Below are 14,971 nucleotides of genomic sequence, written 5' to 3'. Positions count from 1 at the left end.
TGACTCGTAATCATCAAGGTATAAAGGTTTTTCAGCCATTAGATTTTATAGCGACTGGTTTGTCCCAATAAGCTGTTAGACCATGTATCTTCCATGCAGAAATTGAATGATCAAAGAGTAGTGTCTAGGCTGTGGGACTGCATAAGGGAAGACTTGATTTCTTGACACTCATTAACTGGCATTTTCTTTTTTGGTAGCTTTCCTTTTAGGAAAGTAACTGTTCTGCAGTTCCTTAGATCTTCTACAGTTCTCTGGATATGTTTTGTTGAAGGGCTTCTTGGATATCTTAAGCTGGTGCTCCAGTTCCTATGTGGCTTGATCCAGTGAAGGTTCACAGGGTCTGCATTAATTGCACCCAAAATAGTACTCCCACAGAATAGCTGCAGCTGCTCAGCAGCTGGGTATTATGCTGCTGCAAATACCCAGTCATGATTAATTGTTATCTTGGTCACCAAAGAACCATTCTGTTGGTTTATAGTTGCTTCTTGAATGCTATATAGAAGTCATAAAACTTTTTAAATAAAGCCTTGCTTTCAACTTAGTTTTACCATATAGTTTATTTAGAACTGTATAATATACTTCCTGCATGTAATTATTTATTCTGATTAGCACTCGTATTAACTATTTTATTGTGCATTACTTCCTACAGTCTTTGTAGGAGTGATATGATAGATACTAAAAATTGTGTAAGGAGTTAAGCAGATCTACAAGATGAATTTATGAAATAATAAGCAATATGATATCATTATTGTTACACTCTTGTTCTTTTTCTACCTTTTCTCCCATACTGCTTATTTGCGTTTCTCTATTGAATTTGTATGGTTAGAGAGCTGTGGTTTTAGTTGKGGAGATTTTTTTTTCTCCCTCTAGAGAGGAAGGTAAGACTTCAGTCCGTGAGAGAAGGTCAGTGTGAAGTATTTCACTCCTCCCTCTCAATTTATACCTGAATGTAGCTTAGATCAATGGTGCTATTTACTTCTCCACAGCTGTGACTTACTGTAGCAGCTACTCTGAAAGCTTAGCTCAAAGTTACTTTTTTTCCTTTATTTTTCCATAATATCCACGATATGTTGCCCTACTTTGCTTCTTTCTGTTTCATTTTGGTTAAATTTACTGCTTGTAAACTTGCTTGTATCACCTACATTTCTTAGCAGGAAGTTTAATATACTTTTTGTGAAATGCACTTTGGATACTTTTTCCTCCAGCGTCAGACAGAAGTCTGGAATTTTTTTCCTACTTTGAAAACTTAAAAAGTTAAATAAGGAATATGGTCATTAAGGACATGATAAATGCATTAAGTGTAGGTATCCTTGCATTAAATGTAGGTATCTTTTCTTCTTATTTGGAAGGCCATATAGTTTGAGTAGAAGTGTTTTAGGATGCTAAAGCATTTTTTAAGTTCTTTTTCTATCTCTTTGCAGATGTATTTGTCAGGCCTTACATCAAAAGGTCTCTATTTTGGTCACTCACCAGTTACAGTATCTCCGTGCTGCAACTCAGATTCTAATCTTAAAAGATGTAAGTGATATCAGTGTCTATTCTTTAAATCTCTTATAATTTCTAGTAATGTTCTGTAATCTAAGGATGTAAAAATGTATTTACAAGCCAAAAGTAAAAGCATTTTTAACTATATTTTCTGTCACCTTAGGATCACATATATTTCTAAGGATTAAAGTTATTAATGAAATTAATTGAATTTTCTTAGCGTATCTTCCCTGAAAAATCTGTTTCTGAATTTTATCATACATATATTTAATCTTACGAAATTATCTTACAATCTGTACCATATATAATAGTATGTATGTATATGTGTGTGTGTATATATATATATATGCATACATACATACACATACATATATAGTGTGTGTATATATAATATACTGCAAGAGAATTCCTTCCATTGAGATCTAAGGCTTTACTTTTATTCTTGTTTTCTGTACTTTTATATGAATTAGAACTGTGTTAGTTTTGCAACTGGTCCCTTTTTTCATTAAGGCTGAGAAATGGTCACAGATACCTTTTGCATCCAAGCAGTCCTTCAGCAAAGCTGGTTCCACACTTGGTTGTACCAGATGTTTGAGGGTAGGGGAGAAATGCAAGAATGTTGACTGTTTTTTAAGGCTCAGTGGTGAAGTTCTTYGAATTACTTTTGATGTATCATAAAATCAAAAAAACACTAGCCACATTTTTCCTCCCAGTCAGGTTGTATAGTTTTACACAAGTGAGTTTTGAGGTTGCTGTAGTTTTCCACAGATGGGTTTGGGATGGCAGAGATGTGTGGAGACATTTTGTGTTGCTACGTGTAGAGCTCTGTGAAGACTGAAAAAAAGATTAAGCTGTGTTCATCCCTGGCTTTGAGTAATATAAAAAGCCTGATGGTCAAGTATGTTGTTCAGCAGTTTGTCTGAAAGCTGTGTGGCTGACTTCAACTTTTCCAAAATAGTTCTTTCTGACTGTAAGTGGGACTTTTCATCCCCCTTGTATGCTATTTCGCCTGGTTAGCTGCTGGGAATAGAGAACTGGTTAGACACTTAAAAGCTTGTTTCTGCTCTTCTGAATGAGGAACTGATGGTAAGAGGCTTCACTCAGTTACTGCAACAGGATTTGGGCTCAGCAACCAAAAACTTCCAGCACTCATGACCTATGCAGCAGGTATAGAGAGGAAAAATTGTCCTTTACAGAAAGTGTATAATGGAGATAATCAAAACTTATATTAATTGTAGGGTAAAATGGTGGGGAAAGGTACCTATTCAGAGTTCCTGAGATCCGGCATCGACTTTGCTTCCCTTTTGAAAAAAGATGAGGAGGGAGAACAGCCATCAGTTCCAGGTACCCCCAGCCTGAAGACCTCAAGGAACCGTACCTTTTCAGAGTCCTCTGTCTGGTCCCAGGATTCTTCTGTCCACTCACAAAAGGATGGAACAGTGGAGCAACCACCTGTGAGTGCACAAGAGAGACTCATCTCAATTGCTGTTCAGCTGGTTTTCTGACTTAGACTGATAAAGGTTTTCTCTGCTGCATTTGAATTTTAGTGATTATTGGTTTCTGTTGGCTGGTGAGAGTTCACACATAGTGAATCTGCCCAGCTCTGTGCTTGACTGGCAGACCTACCACCTGGAGTACAGAGGGCAGGCATCCCACAGCTCTGTGCTGTGCTTTCAAACCCAGCAGAGTTTATTAGTTCGGGTTCAGCACCAACTGCTGGATCCAGGAAATATTCCCGTAGAGGTATCTAAGGGCACTGCACTGTGCTGCCTGTATCCTCACATGGGGTGCTCTAAAGGGTCAATGCAGCATGTGATTCAGATGGGTCCTGCATGTGCCTACAGTGCTGAGTTTAATACTTCTCCTAAAATCCTGAGCTCTGAGAASTGCGCATGGAGGCTGTGGCTTCATACAGAGTCTGCATTTGAATGGTTGGCACTAACATATCTGTGTGATCATGAGCTGGCCCTGAGGAGGGAACCTTGGGACACCACTGCACTGCTCTCCTGAGCCCTTTGGTGTTGAAAATAGCATACTTTGCGTGGTGCCAGCTTGACTTCCAGACTCCTTGCTATCTCTTGATCTGCACTGGGTAAAAGCAGCTGTAATGTTTCTGTACCGGAGCTGGTCTGGAGATGATGTGTCTGTATTCACACAGTACAGTGCAGGAGTCCCATAACCCTGCCAGACGTGTGCTAGCACTGCATCTGTGGAACAGTTAATCACTGTGTATTCCAGATGCTTTCCACCTTTATGCTATGGGAGTGTGTGCGTGTGTGTGTGTGTATTTTTTCCTATAATAAACATGAAGATATAGGGAGGGGAAAAAAAGCTACTGACTGACTTTCATTCAACCTTTTGTTTTTCATACCTTTTGGAAGAACATTTTTATGACAGAAAGCAGTAATCTAGTCTGGCATTATTAATGTCTCAGTGGTGACTGCTCTTAAATCCACAAACGGACCAATGTGTGCCAAATTTCTAACTTTTTTTTTCCTTTTTTTTTCTTTTTCACCATCTGACAACTCTAGTACTGCTAAAATCAGGATAGGCTTCTCTGCTTTTATAGGAAAGTAGGTAGGATTTGTCTTTTTCACATCTGAGTCAGGTCTGTTGACTCCGCTGCTGTTGTAGAACTATGTCTCCTGACAACAAAATCAAGTGTTAAATGTCCACTAAACTGGCACCAGTTTTACTATCACATATTCTGTAAAAAAATCTTCAGAATTTTGTTCATTTGAATAGCTCTTTTTGCCTTCTTTGTGCCTTATTTTTTCCTTTTCAGTCTTTCAGTGTCCTCTGTCCATTGTGTGCTTAATATGATTTGTCATTTATCATTCTACTTCTTTTCCCTATTAACAGGTGCGTTGTTGTACTTGCAAAGAGGTAGTTAAAACTTTGTGGCTAGTTTCTTACCCTGGGCATGTGTCGATTAAGCTTGATGCATACTTTCAGAAGAGTATATACTTTGCATACTTTCCTGAAAAGAAGAGATTAGACATGCTTACATTGTGAATACTGAAACTTTCCTAAATCAAGGCCTTAGTTTTCAGAGCCCTTATGACTGATAGCAATGTACAAGAGAAGAAAAACTCAGTAAAAGGCAGTGTTGTCAGGGCAAATATTTCTGCTCCTAAGTGAAGTCATGTTACATGCCTTGATGGAATACAAAATAAAATCCTTGAAATGTCATTTTACAGAGTAGAATTTTCCCTATTATTGCACTGAGATTTATTTTTTTTTGTAAACCATAATTCTGATGTTTAAACCTTTTATATGCATAATCACTTTATCGTCTCATTTAATTGCTTGCTAATTCTGAACTGTGATTTTCAAGTAGCTTAGTTTGAAACTATAATGGTAAGGTTGACACTATTGGTCCTGTTTTTTGTTTTTGATTTTTGGGGCTTTTTTGCAGGTTGAAAATGCACTGGCTGCAATGCCAGAGGAGAGTCGCTCTGAAGGAAAAATAAGCTTTAAGGTTTACAGAAAATATTTCACTGCAGGAGCCAACTACTTTGTAATTTTTATACTTTTACTGTTCAATATTYTGGCACAGGTAAGTTGTCTGGAGCCACAAGTAATGAAAATATTGTATTGTCTTTTTAAACATAGGGTATACTTGTTGCAACTGAAATTTTTGAGAACACGATGTTCTTTTATGTAATAATTTTGTAGTATACTCAATCATGTTTTGTATATTAATGTGTACTTTTTGTGTAGCATTGAGCTGTTTTGTATTGGTCTTTATTCAACAGTTAATATTTTCATTAAGTGATTATTTTACTGACAGTACAGCACATGAATAGTAAACTTGTCTAGTTTACAGAGATACCGAACAAAATTATAAGATAAAAAAATAGACTTAAATCTGAAGAAACAAGGTGTTTTCAGTTGAGGACGGTAAAGAGGTTGACTGGATATGGGAGGATAGAGTCTGGCAGAAGGGTTGAAAGAAGAGTTCTTTGCTAATTGGAGGTTATGAAGAGGCCTAGAAGGAGGTCACTGTTTTAACAGGTTAAGAAAGTAGAGAGGAGGGTAAGGAAATACGTTGCATGTGATGCAAACTGTAGCAGATACATAAAAGAGTTTCTTTCTAAACAAGCAAAATGTTTTTGAAACTTATTGAAAGAAATAGTGAGCTAAGGAAGTTGTGTGAAGGTAGCTTACTGCCTTTTCCTCTGTTTCCTGATGAGGAAGCTTGCTCAAACTCATTTCTTGAAAGTCATTGCTAGTCTTGGCTTTAAAAATTGTGTGTGTGTGTGTTCGTTCCTTCCTTTCTAATTGTCCTTGACCAGATCTCTGTGGTAGACCATCCAGAATTTTAGTTCAACTGAACAGAGGTTTATTTTGAAGTAAATATCACCTCTGGATGCACAAGGAAAGTGGCAATAGATTTTTTTCCCCCTCTCTCTCTCCTCCCTTCTCCTTCAACTCTGTTCCTAATTATTATCTCTTGTAAACACAAATTTCTGGACTGGTAACATCAGAAAGTTTTGTTAATCAAAAAGCGTTTTGGAATATCTCTAGTAACAAATTTAGGAACTGAAAAAATGAGTTCTTTAATGTGCAATTAACATATGTTAGGGAAGCTCCTACATTTCGTTTGCTTAAGTGTATTACTTTCCTTTAGTTTGCTATCAACTAAGGTAATTCAAGGTAACTTCTTTCTTTGTAGAGGATTCTAATGCACTTTCTAATGTGCTTTGCAAATTGCTGCTGGTCTTGAAAGACTGAATGGCATACGTTCCTGAATATGTGATGTTTTCCCAGAGAACATAAAAGAGCAGTTAAGGAAATTTATTTTTTCTAGTGTTTTTAATTTTTGTAAGATGATTCTTGTGTGTTTTCTTTTACTCAAGGTGGCATATGTGCTCCAGGATTGGTGGCTTTCTTACTGGTAAGTTAATGATAATGGCTGCTCAGCCATTTCTGTCTTTCGAGTCAAGTGCTTTTTGTCTAATATAAATCAATACTACGTAGGTAGGAGAGAAATTTAAGGGAAACTTAAACRTTTGTTCAATGTTTTTTTTCTGATCTCCTCTTATTTTATCTGTGGGAAAAAATTAAATTTTCATGGTGAGATCTGGTATCTTCTTCTCACAGTACGATCATTGACAGCATCAAGTACATGTGATCCTTTAAGCTAAAGATCTCGACAGAATTGAATGTAGTAGAAATTAAATGTATATATGCGTGAATATTTGCAAAAAGTGATTTGATGATCATTATCTTCTGTATGCATTTCCACAGGGCAAATAATCAAGAGAAGTTGAATGTCACAACAAATGGAAATAATGGAATAAATGAGACTGAACATCTAGACCTTTACTTTTATTTAGAAATATATGCAGGTAATTGCACACACAAATGTGTGTGTGTGTGTGTATATTTATATATATAGTTTTTATTATAAAAGATATTATTTGACCTATTATAATGGGAAGCTTTGAGAGGTTTTACAGCAATAGCAATATGGGAAAATAAGATTTCTAGGAGTGACGGAGTAATGTCTTAACAGATTAGGAGCCTTAGCCTTGTTTCCTGACTAAGTTAATTGGAATAATTAAAAAAAAATCTAACAGAAAAAATAGGTTGAATGCAGAGTCTTATTTTGCTTTTTCTGGATTTTGGAAAGTAAACTAGGAATTGAGTATTCAAAAAGTCAGTCACCGTAAGCTTGTGGTTATTGTCTATACTAATAAGTCGTTCAGCTAAATCTTCAGTCATAATATGGATGGGAAAGAGGGATTAGAAATTTTTCCTCATTTTGCAATTCAGTATTCCAATTTGTTTATATAATATGCTACTGTTTTAAAACTTGACATGGCCATATTCCTCTAAAGTGCCATAGCAGAAGAATCGTTTTTTAAAAAATATCCTAGATAAGTATGCAAATCAAGCTTTAAAAAAAAAAAACATTTTAATATATCTCAGTAGGACTTAGATAGCTATATGCCTCTAAATATCCCAGAAAGAGATATCTTTATCCTCAGACATCTAAACATCTTAAAATACTAGTCTGAAAGATAGTAAAAATAGGCACAGAAAAATAATATGTAAAAATATGCTTTCTCTCAGATCCTAACTRTTTAGCACTTAACTAGAAGTTAAGTGCTAAATAGATATACATACAGGTTTGTATGGCATAGTGATTTTTGATGGCGATTTCTATGGTAGATCTGAGAAAACAGATGGAGTACCAGAAGAATATGCAGTGAGAGGCCTTTTTTTTTTAATCTATTACTTTTCTTATTTATTTCATTTCAGTTTATATAGATATATATGTATATATATTTATTTAGATTGTACAGCCAGAGAAGGCCAAATTTGCCATCCTAAATCACACTGAACAGTTACCYGAAAAACAACAATTCAGGAGCCAGATAATCTAAATTCTTATTTACTCTGTGTACTGTCTTATTTTGTGAGCAGTTCCAGTGGACTGCACACTGTGATTAAGGATGGCAAATTTGGCCTTCTCTGGCTGTACAATCTAAACCATATTACAGAAAACTCCATACTTTAAGGCAAATTTTTTTTAGATAACTGAACAGCAAAAGTTAACCTGCTATTGAAATGATTAGATGGCCCAGTGATATATTTGCAATAATTGAACAGAAAGCAATGATTTGCTTGCAGAAAATTGTAAGTTGAACTGAAAAACAGTTATAAAAAGGTTGTAAATTTCATATATGTAATACATTATTATGTAACTTACCCTTTTCTGTAGCCTCTGAAACTGTACAAAATAGTTCAGTGTTTGTACTTCTGATCCCTGATGAAATCACTATAGTAGTGCCTTTTTAGTCTTTATTCTTTCTGTAAGATAAAGATTTGGAAGCGTAAAAAATTCTGTCACGGGAATCCTCGTTTGCCAAAACTGAGGTACAGTTTCTGCACCTTTTCTTTGAAGTGAACCTGCCAAGAGCCCTAGTCCCTCTAGTACTGAGGAGGTAAGCTTGTAAATAGGGAGGACTAAAACCTTCTGCCTGCGACAGCCTGGATAAAAGACTTGAAAGGAAGTCTTATTCTTCCCCCTTCTTCCTGCCACTGGGTCTTTTCAGGTGATTCATTCACTCTAGTTGTGCTAGCAGCTTCCAATGACTTCCAAGACTGAATCTGTGTGGAAATGCATGTTTCCCAGGAACATTTTCCCTCTCCTCCCATCACTCCCACAGGCTGCTTTTAGACATAGGCTCTGCCATAGCCTCCTTCCTTGATATGTCTTCTGCTGCCTTCCTGTCCRACCTAGCTTTCGTGCTTGGGTATATTCAGTTGATGTTGGAGCATTTGGTTTCTTCTACCTGMCTCAAAACACAGCAGTCAAGGCAAATGGGCTCTCATTCCGGTTGCACTGCACATTATTTTTTTGTGAAAAATAGCACTATGCAGAACTTAGGCAATGAACTCTGAGCAGGCATATGGAGTGGTTATACTTTTCTTGCATCATGGGAGGATACAGCAGTGTAGACTAGCAAACAGGATGGTGTAACTGATGGACCTGACTGCATCATGTCATTTAAAACTTCACTTTTTCCCACTGTTGCCATAGGAATACTTGAATTGCATGCGGTTTTTCTGTCCTTACAATAAGCAATGTTTGAGTTGGTAGTGAGAGTGTAGTTTAAAGTTGTTCTCAAGTTCTTGCGGCCTGAGCATCTGSGCCAGTGGTATCTATGCTTAGTTCCCAGAGCAGTGCTCCTGGAGCCTACCCTTCATCAGCTGGGAGCTTGTGCAGGCACGTTGCAGGCCATAAACATAGGAAGCAGACCAGCAGTGGTCTTACCATTTGTTTCTATTTTTTGCACTTTAACACCCCTGCCTTGTAAGTAGACATGTGCCTGAAAAAAAGACAGCAGAAGAGTTCTGTAGAAGGGCTCTATTTCATACGGCATAAAAGATGCATCTTATACAGTGCTAAAGAAATCCCCATAATTTAAATGGTTTGATGTGGTTTGTAAGGTGAAGAATTGCATAAGTAGTTTGGGCTGACTGAGAGTAACTCAAGATTGTCTTTAAATAACCGTGTATGTATTACTTAGTTAATACTTGCTGGCAGATACTGAGTCTTCACAGTGACGTCTGCAAGCCACAATTACATGTGGCRCTGTGAAATGTATTTCTTCACATAAATGGTACTGGGAAGGTTTTAATACAGATTTGTTTTATAGCGTAACAGATATTTCCTGTATTTTTATAAAATATTGATCCTTTATAAAAGAAAAAGAAATTATTTAAATTCATGATATGAGAGTAACTGAAGCTGTTAATAATGTAGGRTTTCTGTGTTCTATACTTAGTTTTTAGTTCACTTTTATTTTGAAATTCTTTTTCTTGTGAAAAGTATCTATCTATGCACATAATCTGACCATATCTTTTTAATTTCAGGTTTAACGGTGGCTACAATACTGTTTGGCATAATAAGAAGTCTTCTATTTTTTCAAGTTCTTGTTAATTCTGGTCAGACTTTGCACAACAGAATGTTTCAATCCATTTTGAAAGCTCCTGTGTTGTTTTTTGACAGAAATCCTATAGGTGAGTTTAATAGTTAAAATTTATATTAAATATATTATTTTTGAACAGTTCTGAAATTATAATATTTTTGTACAATTGTGTTTTTTACCTCTTAAAGTCTTCAAGTTGAGTAATGTGGTATTTTAAATTGAAAAGTCAGACTGTTGAATGCTTATTGATAATCTTACTCTTTTCAAATGCAATCTAAAGAAAATGAATGAACTGTGATTTTGGTACCATACATTGAACCTGCTAGTTGCATTGCTAATGATCTAGTTCAGTTACACAAGCCTCTCTTTTCTCTATGCTTTTATCTGAAAATCTGCCCTCAGAAGTTATTTGCCCCTTTTARAAATAATTTTAAACAAGGGTAGTAATTCAGAGTTGTGGAGGAACTTTGTAGCTTACCATCCTTTGAAAATGGACAAAAATTTAAAGTATGCAGTTTAAAACTGTAATCTGTATCGTTAGTTATCAAAGAGAAATGAATGGGATAATTTGAAGCAGAGTGAAGAGAGAGAGGTGGTACTGATTAAATAGCCACTGGTGTATAAGAAACAGAAATTTGGTGGCCCTTCTGGTCTTCATTCTCTTGAAGAAAGGTAACATTTTTTTCATATGGAAAGCTTCATGCAGAAGTTGTTTTATAATCATGGCTGTATTGGGATGACTTTTCTGCTTCAGAGAAAATACTAGTTTTTTTAGAAAAAATATTYGTGTGGAGAAAAGGTCTGTAATTGAACATGTGCGGTTTCTACTATTTTTTCCTTTAATTTACAATGACACAAGTTTAAGGCCATGTTGTGATGATCTGCTTGTAAGGTGAGTATGTGGTAGCTGAAAGTGAAGGCTGCTACAAAGGATTAGAAGTGAAACCTTAAGGTTAGTGGAGAACTAATGAGTGTGTTTTACAACACAAGAAATTAAGGGGTTATCAGGTAGGCRGTGTTTTTCCTTTTCTCTTTTTTTTAATATGCAGCAGATGCAGTTACCATAATTTTGAGGGAATACATAGCCATCTTGTAAGAATTTCCATAAAAGTGGCTGATAACAACAAACTGACTCATTATGATAGAGTACAAATGAGGGGCAATATAGAGAACTATATTACTTACTTTATATCATAGTGTAAGCCAAATTAATAGTGCTTTGTAAAAGAGTGGCTTTCGTAAAACCTGCCTGTGGCTGCTATTCACACACTGTCATGGCTTACAAATGTGTACTCCCATTTATCAGCAGCTGATTTATAATAAAAACTTAGCTTTGGTGTGCATGTATTTCTCTTTCTTCATTTTTCTTTTACTGATGGTAGTCTGCAAAGGCACTCTTGTTCAGGTGTTTTTATACACCTTTAAAAATGGGGAAAAAAGAAAATGAAGGAGGCATGTGAAACTCTTGATGCTCTTGTTCGAAACTGCAGCATATGGTAATTCTGAAGTTCAGTTTTGAACATCCTTTTTTAATGAGCTGATTTTGGCCTTTTTTTTTTTTTTTTTTTTTTAAACTGTATATGCATCTGACTTTAGAAGTCCATTCTGAAGATGCCTCTAATGAGTAAAGGTACTAATGACTTCTACACTGGGATGAGGTTTTTTCAAGTAAAAGAAGTCTTCATTTTTTGTAAAAAGGTGCCTTATTATGAAAGAGATTTTGAAAAGCGATTATTCAAGTCTCATTTTGTAGCGTCATCATTGTAATATCCAAACCAAGCTATTAGTTACCATATCCCACATTAGCATAGCTGCAATTGTCGTGGCAAAAACAGTGATAAATTTGTCATTTAAGCATCCAGTGCATTCTCAATATATATATTAAGTTTCTAAGACCATAGCAGAAGCATTTCTTTTACTGTTTGAATTTTCCAAAAAATAAGGACCAATAAAAAATGAAAAGAATGGTACATTGAACGTATGATGATCTAAGTTTCAAAGACTAGAAAGGAGACTTAAATAAATGGAAATCCTAAGCACTCAGTAGTTCTTACTGGAGAAACAGACTAATGAGCAGCATCAGGGAGTTGACATTAGGAAATGGAAATAGGTGGTGAATCATGACGTGTCTGTCAGCTCTCCACAGTGCAGATAAATCAGTCATGGTGGTAAAGGAAATAACTTCTTAAAAAAATGTGAATCAGCTTAGATATGAGACCTAGACCTCTCTTTATATATTRTGTTAGCAATATATAGGGAAGAGAAGATTGTAAAAAGAATAGTAATGAGCATCTTACCCAATTTATTTAAGAATTTGATGTGTTTTTGAGAATTTAGGTGACCTAGAGTAGAGGCAGGAGAAGAATATGAGAGCGCCTTCCCTTTCTCCATTCCTGCTCAAAAATACTTTATGTACAGATTTCACTTTCTGTAATTTGGCATATATATAAAAAATGAGTTAAACAGTACTGCCATATTAATAAACATCTGCCTCTTTTTTTAGGCACTTAACACTATTGAATGGATGTTCCTAAGTAACTACATTTTGTAACTGATTTTGTATCATCCAGCATTCAAAAAGAGTGATCAGTTATGTTATGCTAAATTATCAAATTTAGCAACAGCACCAATCAATAGTGATAGAAAGTGATACATTATGTGGTTGTATTTTAGGGATTATTACATTTTACTTGTCTGCATTTGTTAACAGAGCTTATTTATTCTTTGGCATATATGAGTTGCCCCTTTCCCCTTCCCACCCCCCCCCCTTTTTTTTTTCAAACTTCCTCTGCTCTTCTATCCACATTCCAGTAAGGGATTGCATGCGTGTCAAGCTATATATACGGAGAGAGAGGTGGATGTTTTCTACTTCATGGYGAATGCTTCATACATTCCGCTTCTTCTATTGACGTGCAGGCATGAAGGAGTTGATTTCTGTGTAAGTCTAGCACAAGAGGGCAGCAAGATCTGTTTTATCCCAGTCCAGCATAACAGCAGCTTGTTAGTCAGATAACAAAATGTATCTATAATATTTTTGGAGATGGTATTTGAGGAATGAATTTCCAACCTCTATGACGAGCAGTAATAACATGGTTCTGTTTGGTTATCATTATCTGCAGAAAAAATATTTTGTCTTAGTATTTTCCACTGTAAGTGCTTCATCTTCATGTAACTTTTGGGTTGAGGAACTTCGTTGGCTTTGTAATTAGTGGCCAAAAGAGTCAGATAACCCTGTAGAGTCAGTTGCTTTGGCCCAGTCAAGGAGACCTGCAACCATTATTCCTTTAATTTCTTTTCCAAGATGTTTGTAACATTTCAAAACAAATTTGATAGAAAGCTTGCTTAAAGGGACAAGAACTTCGGCAGTAATGATGGTTTAAACTGGGAGTTCCCTTTTTTAAAATTAGTTTCTTACAGATAGTCTAGGAGACGCTAGTTTTGACAAGCTTCAGAATTTGATTCAGGATTACTTGCTTGGACTGTAAATAAGTTGTCCTTTTTCTGGGATTGCATCACTTCCAGCAATGCTAGTTTTCGTGGATGTTGTGTGTAATTTTGAATTACATTGAGTTTAGGAAACTGAAACCTGCTGCTGCTGTGCTGATAGGTGCTGTAAGAATGAATGAATGATATGCATGAATTTGTTCAGATAAAACAGGAGTTGATTCACCCTCCAGAGATATGTCTAAAATTCAAATTGGAACCACTGCACTACAGAAACACACATGGAAATCTTAACATGTTTTTCTTTTTTTAATTGTGCCTCTCAAAACTCTTGGTTCTGATAATTCTTAGAAGGAGGAGAAATATTTTGGCAAACATTACAGCCATCGTAGGGATAGAAAGCACTCAGCTGTGTGACAGTTGTCCTCTACCTGCTAAATTAGTAGCTTATTTACACAAATGCTTCGTGGAAGCTATAAATAAACATTGATCTCTTTGTGTGCKTACCAAAACATTGAGGTTTGACCAAGTTATAAGAAATATATTCTTTTGTCTTGGCAGCCAGAAATGACATGCAAAATTGATCGTTAATAGTAGTATATAAAAGCAAACTCTTAACTATTAAAAGGGAGATAAAAGTGTGAAAGAAAAGTAATACTGTACCGTAGAGTTTGTTCTTCTTTAAGATGTGAGGATTTTAATTATGATGTTCATAAATCAAGTGTTGAAACACCTAGAATGCGACAGAGAAAGTTCGTTTATAGAATTAAAAGCATGTTCATTGATACACAAGTGCCTGTCTGCATTTTTTCTCGCAGAAGCATCAAATGGGCAATATTGTCAAAGTATTCAAACCATATAATGTTTGCAACAAATGTGGTATTTCAGCAGTCTAAAAATTACAATGCTGATAGTGAGGTTGTTTAAATTATAGCTCATCAGTTCGATAGTGAAACTGCTCTAGTTAGTGTACATTAAGGTATACTTGTTGACACAAGTGATTCTGCTGAACTAGTAGCATGTTTGAGCAAGAAATACTGGTCTTAAACCCTGTGATTTACAGTAGGTGGTGTTTTCGCATATCATACAGTTAACAAGGCAAAGCTTCATGTTAAAATACTCTTTGTAGTCTCATTCATCACCGATACGAATATTCAGCAGTGATGCCAGAAAATGTATTGTATTCCTATTTGACTCAGCGACTCAATTACTTTCATTTTTTCTGAAACAGGATCTATGCTGTCCTTTTGATGCCATTTTCAGGTATTTTTCTTGTGGTCAAAATGAATTCTGAGGAACTGTGAGAAAGGATACTAGCTCTTTCAATAGCTTTTATGTTCCCTTAAACTAATACAAAAAATATGTTGTCCTTAAGTAGCTTCATTTTTGACTCTCTGTGCCAATTTTGGAAGCCTGTTCACATGTACACAGGTTTGTTAGTTTATGTTGAAAAGAAGTCCCTATAGGACAGCCTTTTGTTGTAAAATAAGAACATATATTCTCTCTTCCCTGTTTGTAATCACTTACATTTGTTGTTATTAAGATGCCAACACAATAGATTCCATCAATCACTGAGATCCTTAACAACCACAGAA

The 14,971-nt window shown here is 35.7% G+C and overlaps 1 protein-coding gene across 1 annotated transcript in view; it reads left to right on the top strand.

Moving 5' to 3' along the window:
- ABCC4 (ATP binding cassette subfamily C member 4 (PEL blood group)) overlaps positions 1–14,971 on the top strand; it is a 153,707-nt gene that overhangs the window by 50,055 nt on the left and 88,681 nt on the right. The window contains exons 14-19 of the mRNA XM_085305956.1: positions 1,422–1,518; positions 2,724–2,939; positions 4,904–5,044; positions 6,348–6,385; positions 6,739–6,839; positions 9,877–10,023. Of these exons, the coding sequence (XP_085162082.1) occupies positions 1,422–1,518; positions 2,724–2,939; positions 4,904–5,044; positions 6,348–6,385; positions 6,739–6,839; positions 9,877–10,023 (740 nt within the window). The remainder of the gene's footprint in view (positions 1–1,421; positions 1,519–2,723; positions 2,940–4,903; positions 5,045–6,347; positions 6,386–6,738; positions 6,840–9,876; positions 10,024–14,971) is intronic.

The sequence above is a fragment of the Rhea americana genome, unplaced genomic scaffold (genome assembly GCF_003343005.1).
Source record: "Rhea americana isolate MKP2758 unplaced genomic scaffold, rheAme1 scaffold_23, whole genome shotgun sequence".
Lineage (NCBI taxonomy): Eukaryota > Metazoa > Chordata > Aves > Rheiformes > Rheidae > Rhea > Rhea americana.
The sequence above is the reverse complement of the archived record's forward strand: the minus strand, read 5'-3'. Positions and strand labels throughout refer to the sequence as shown.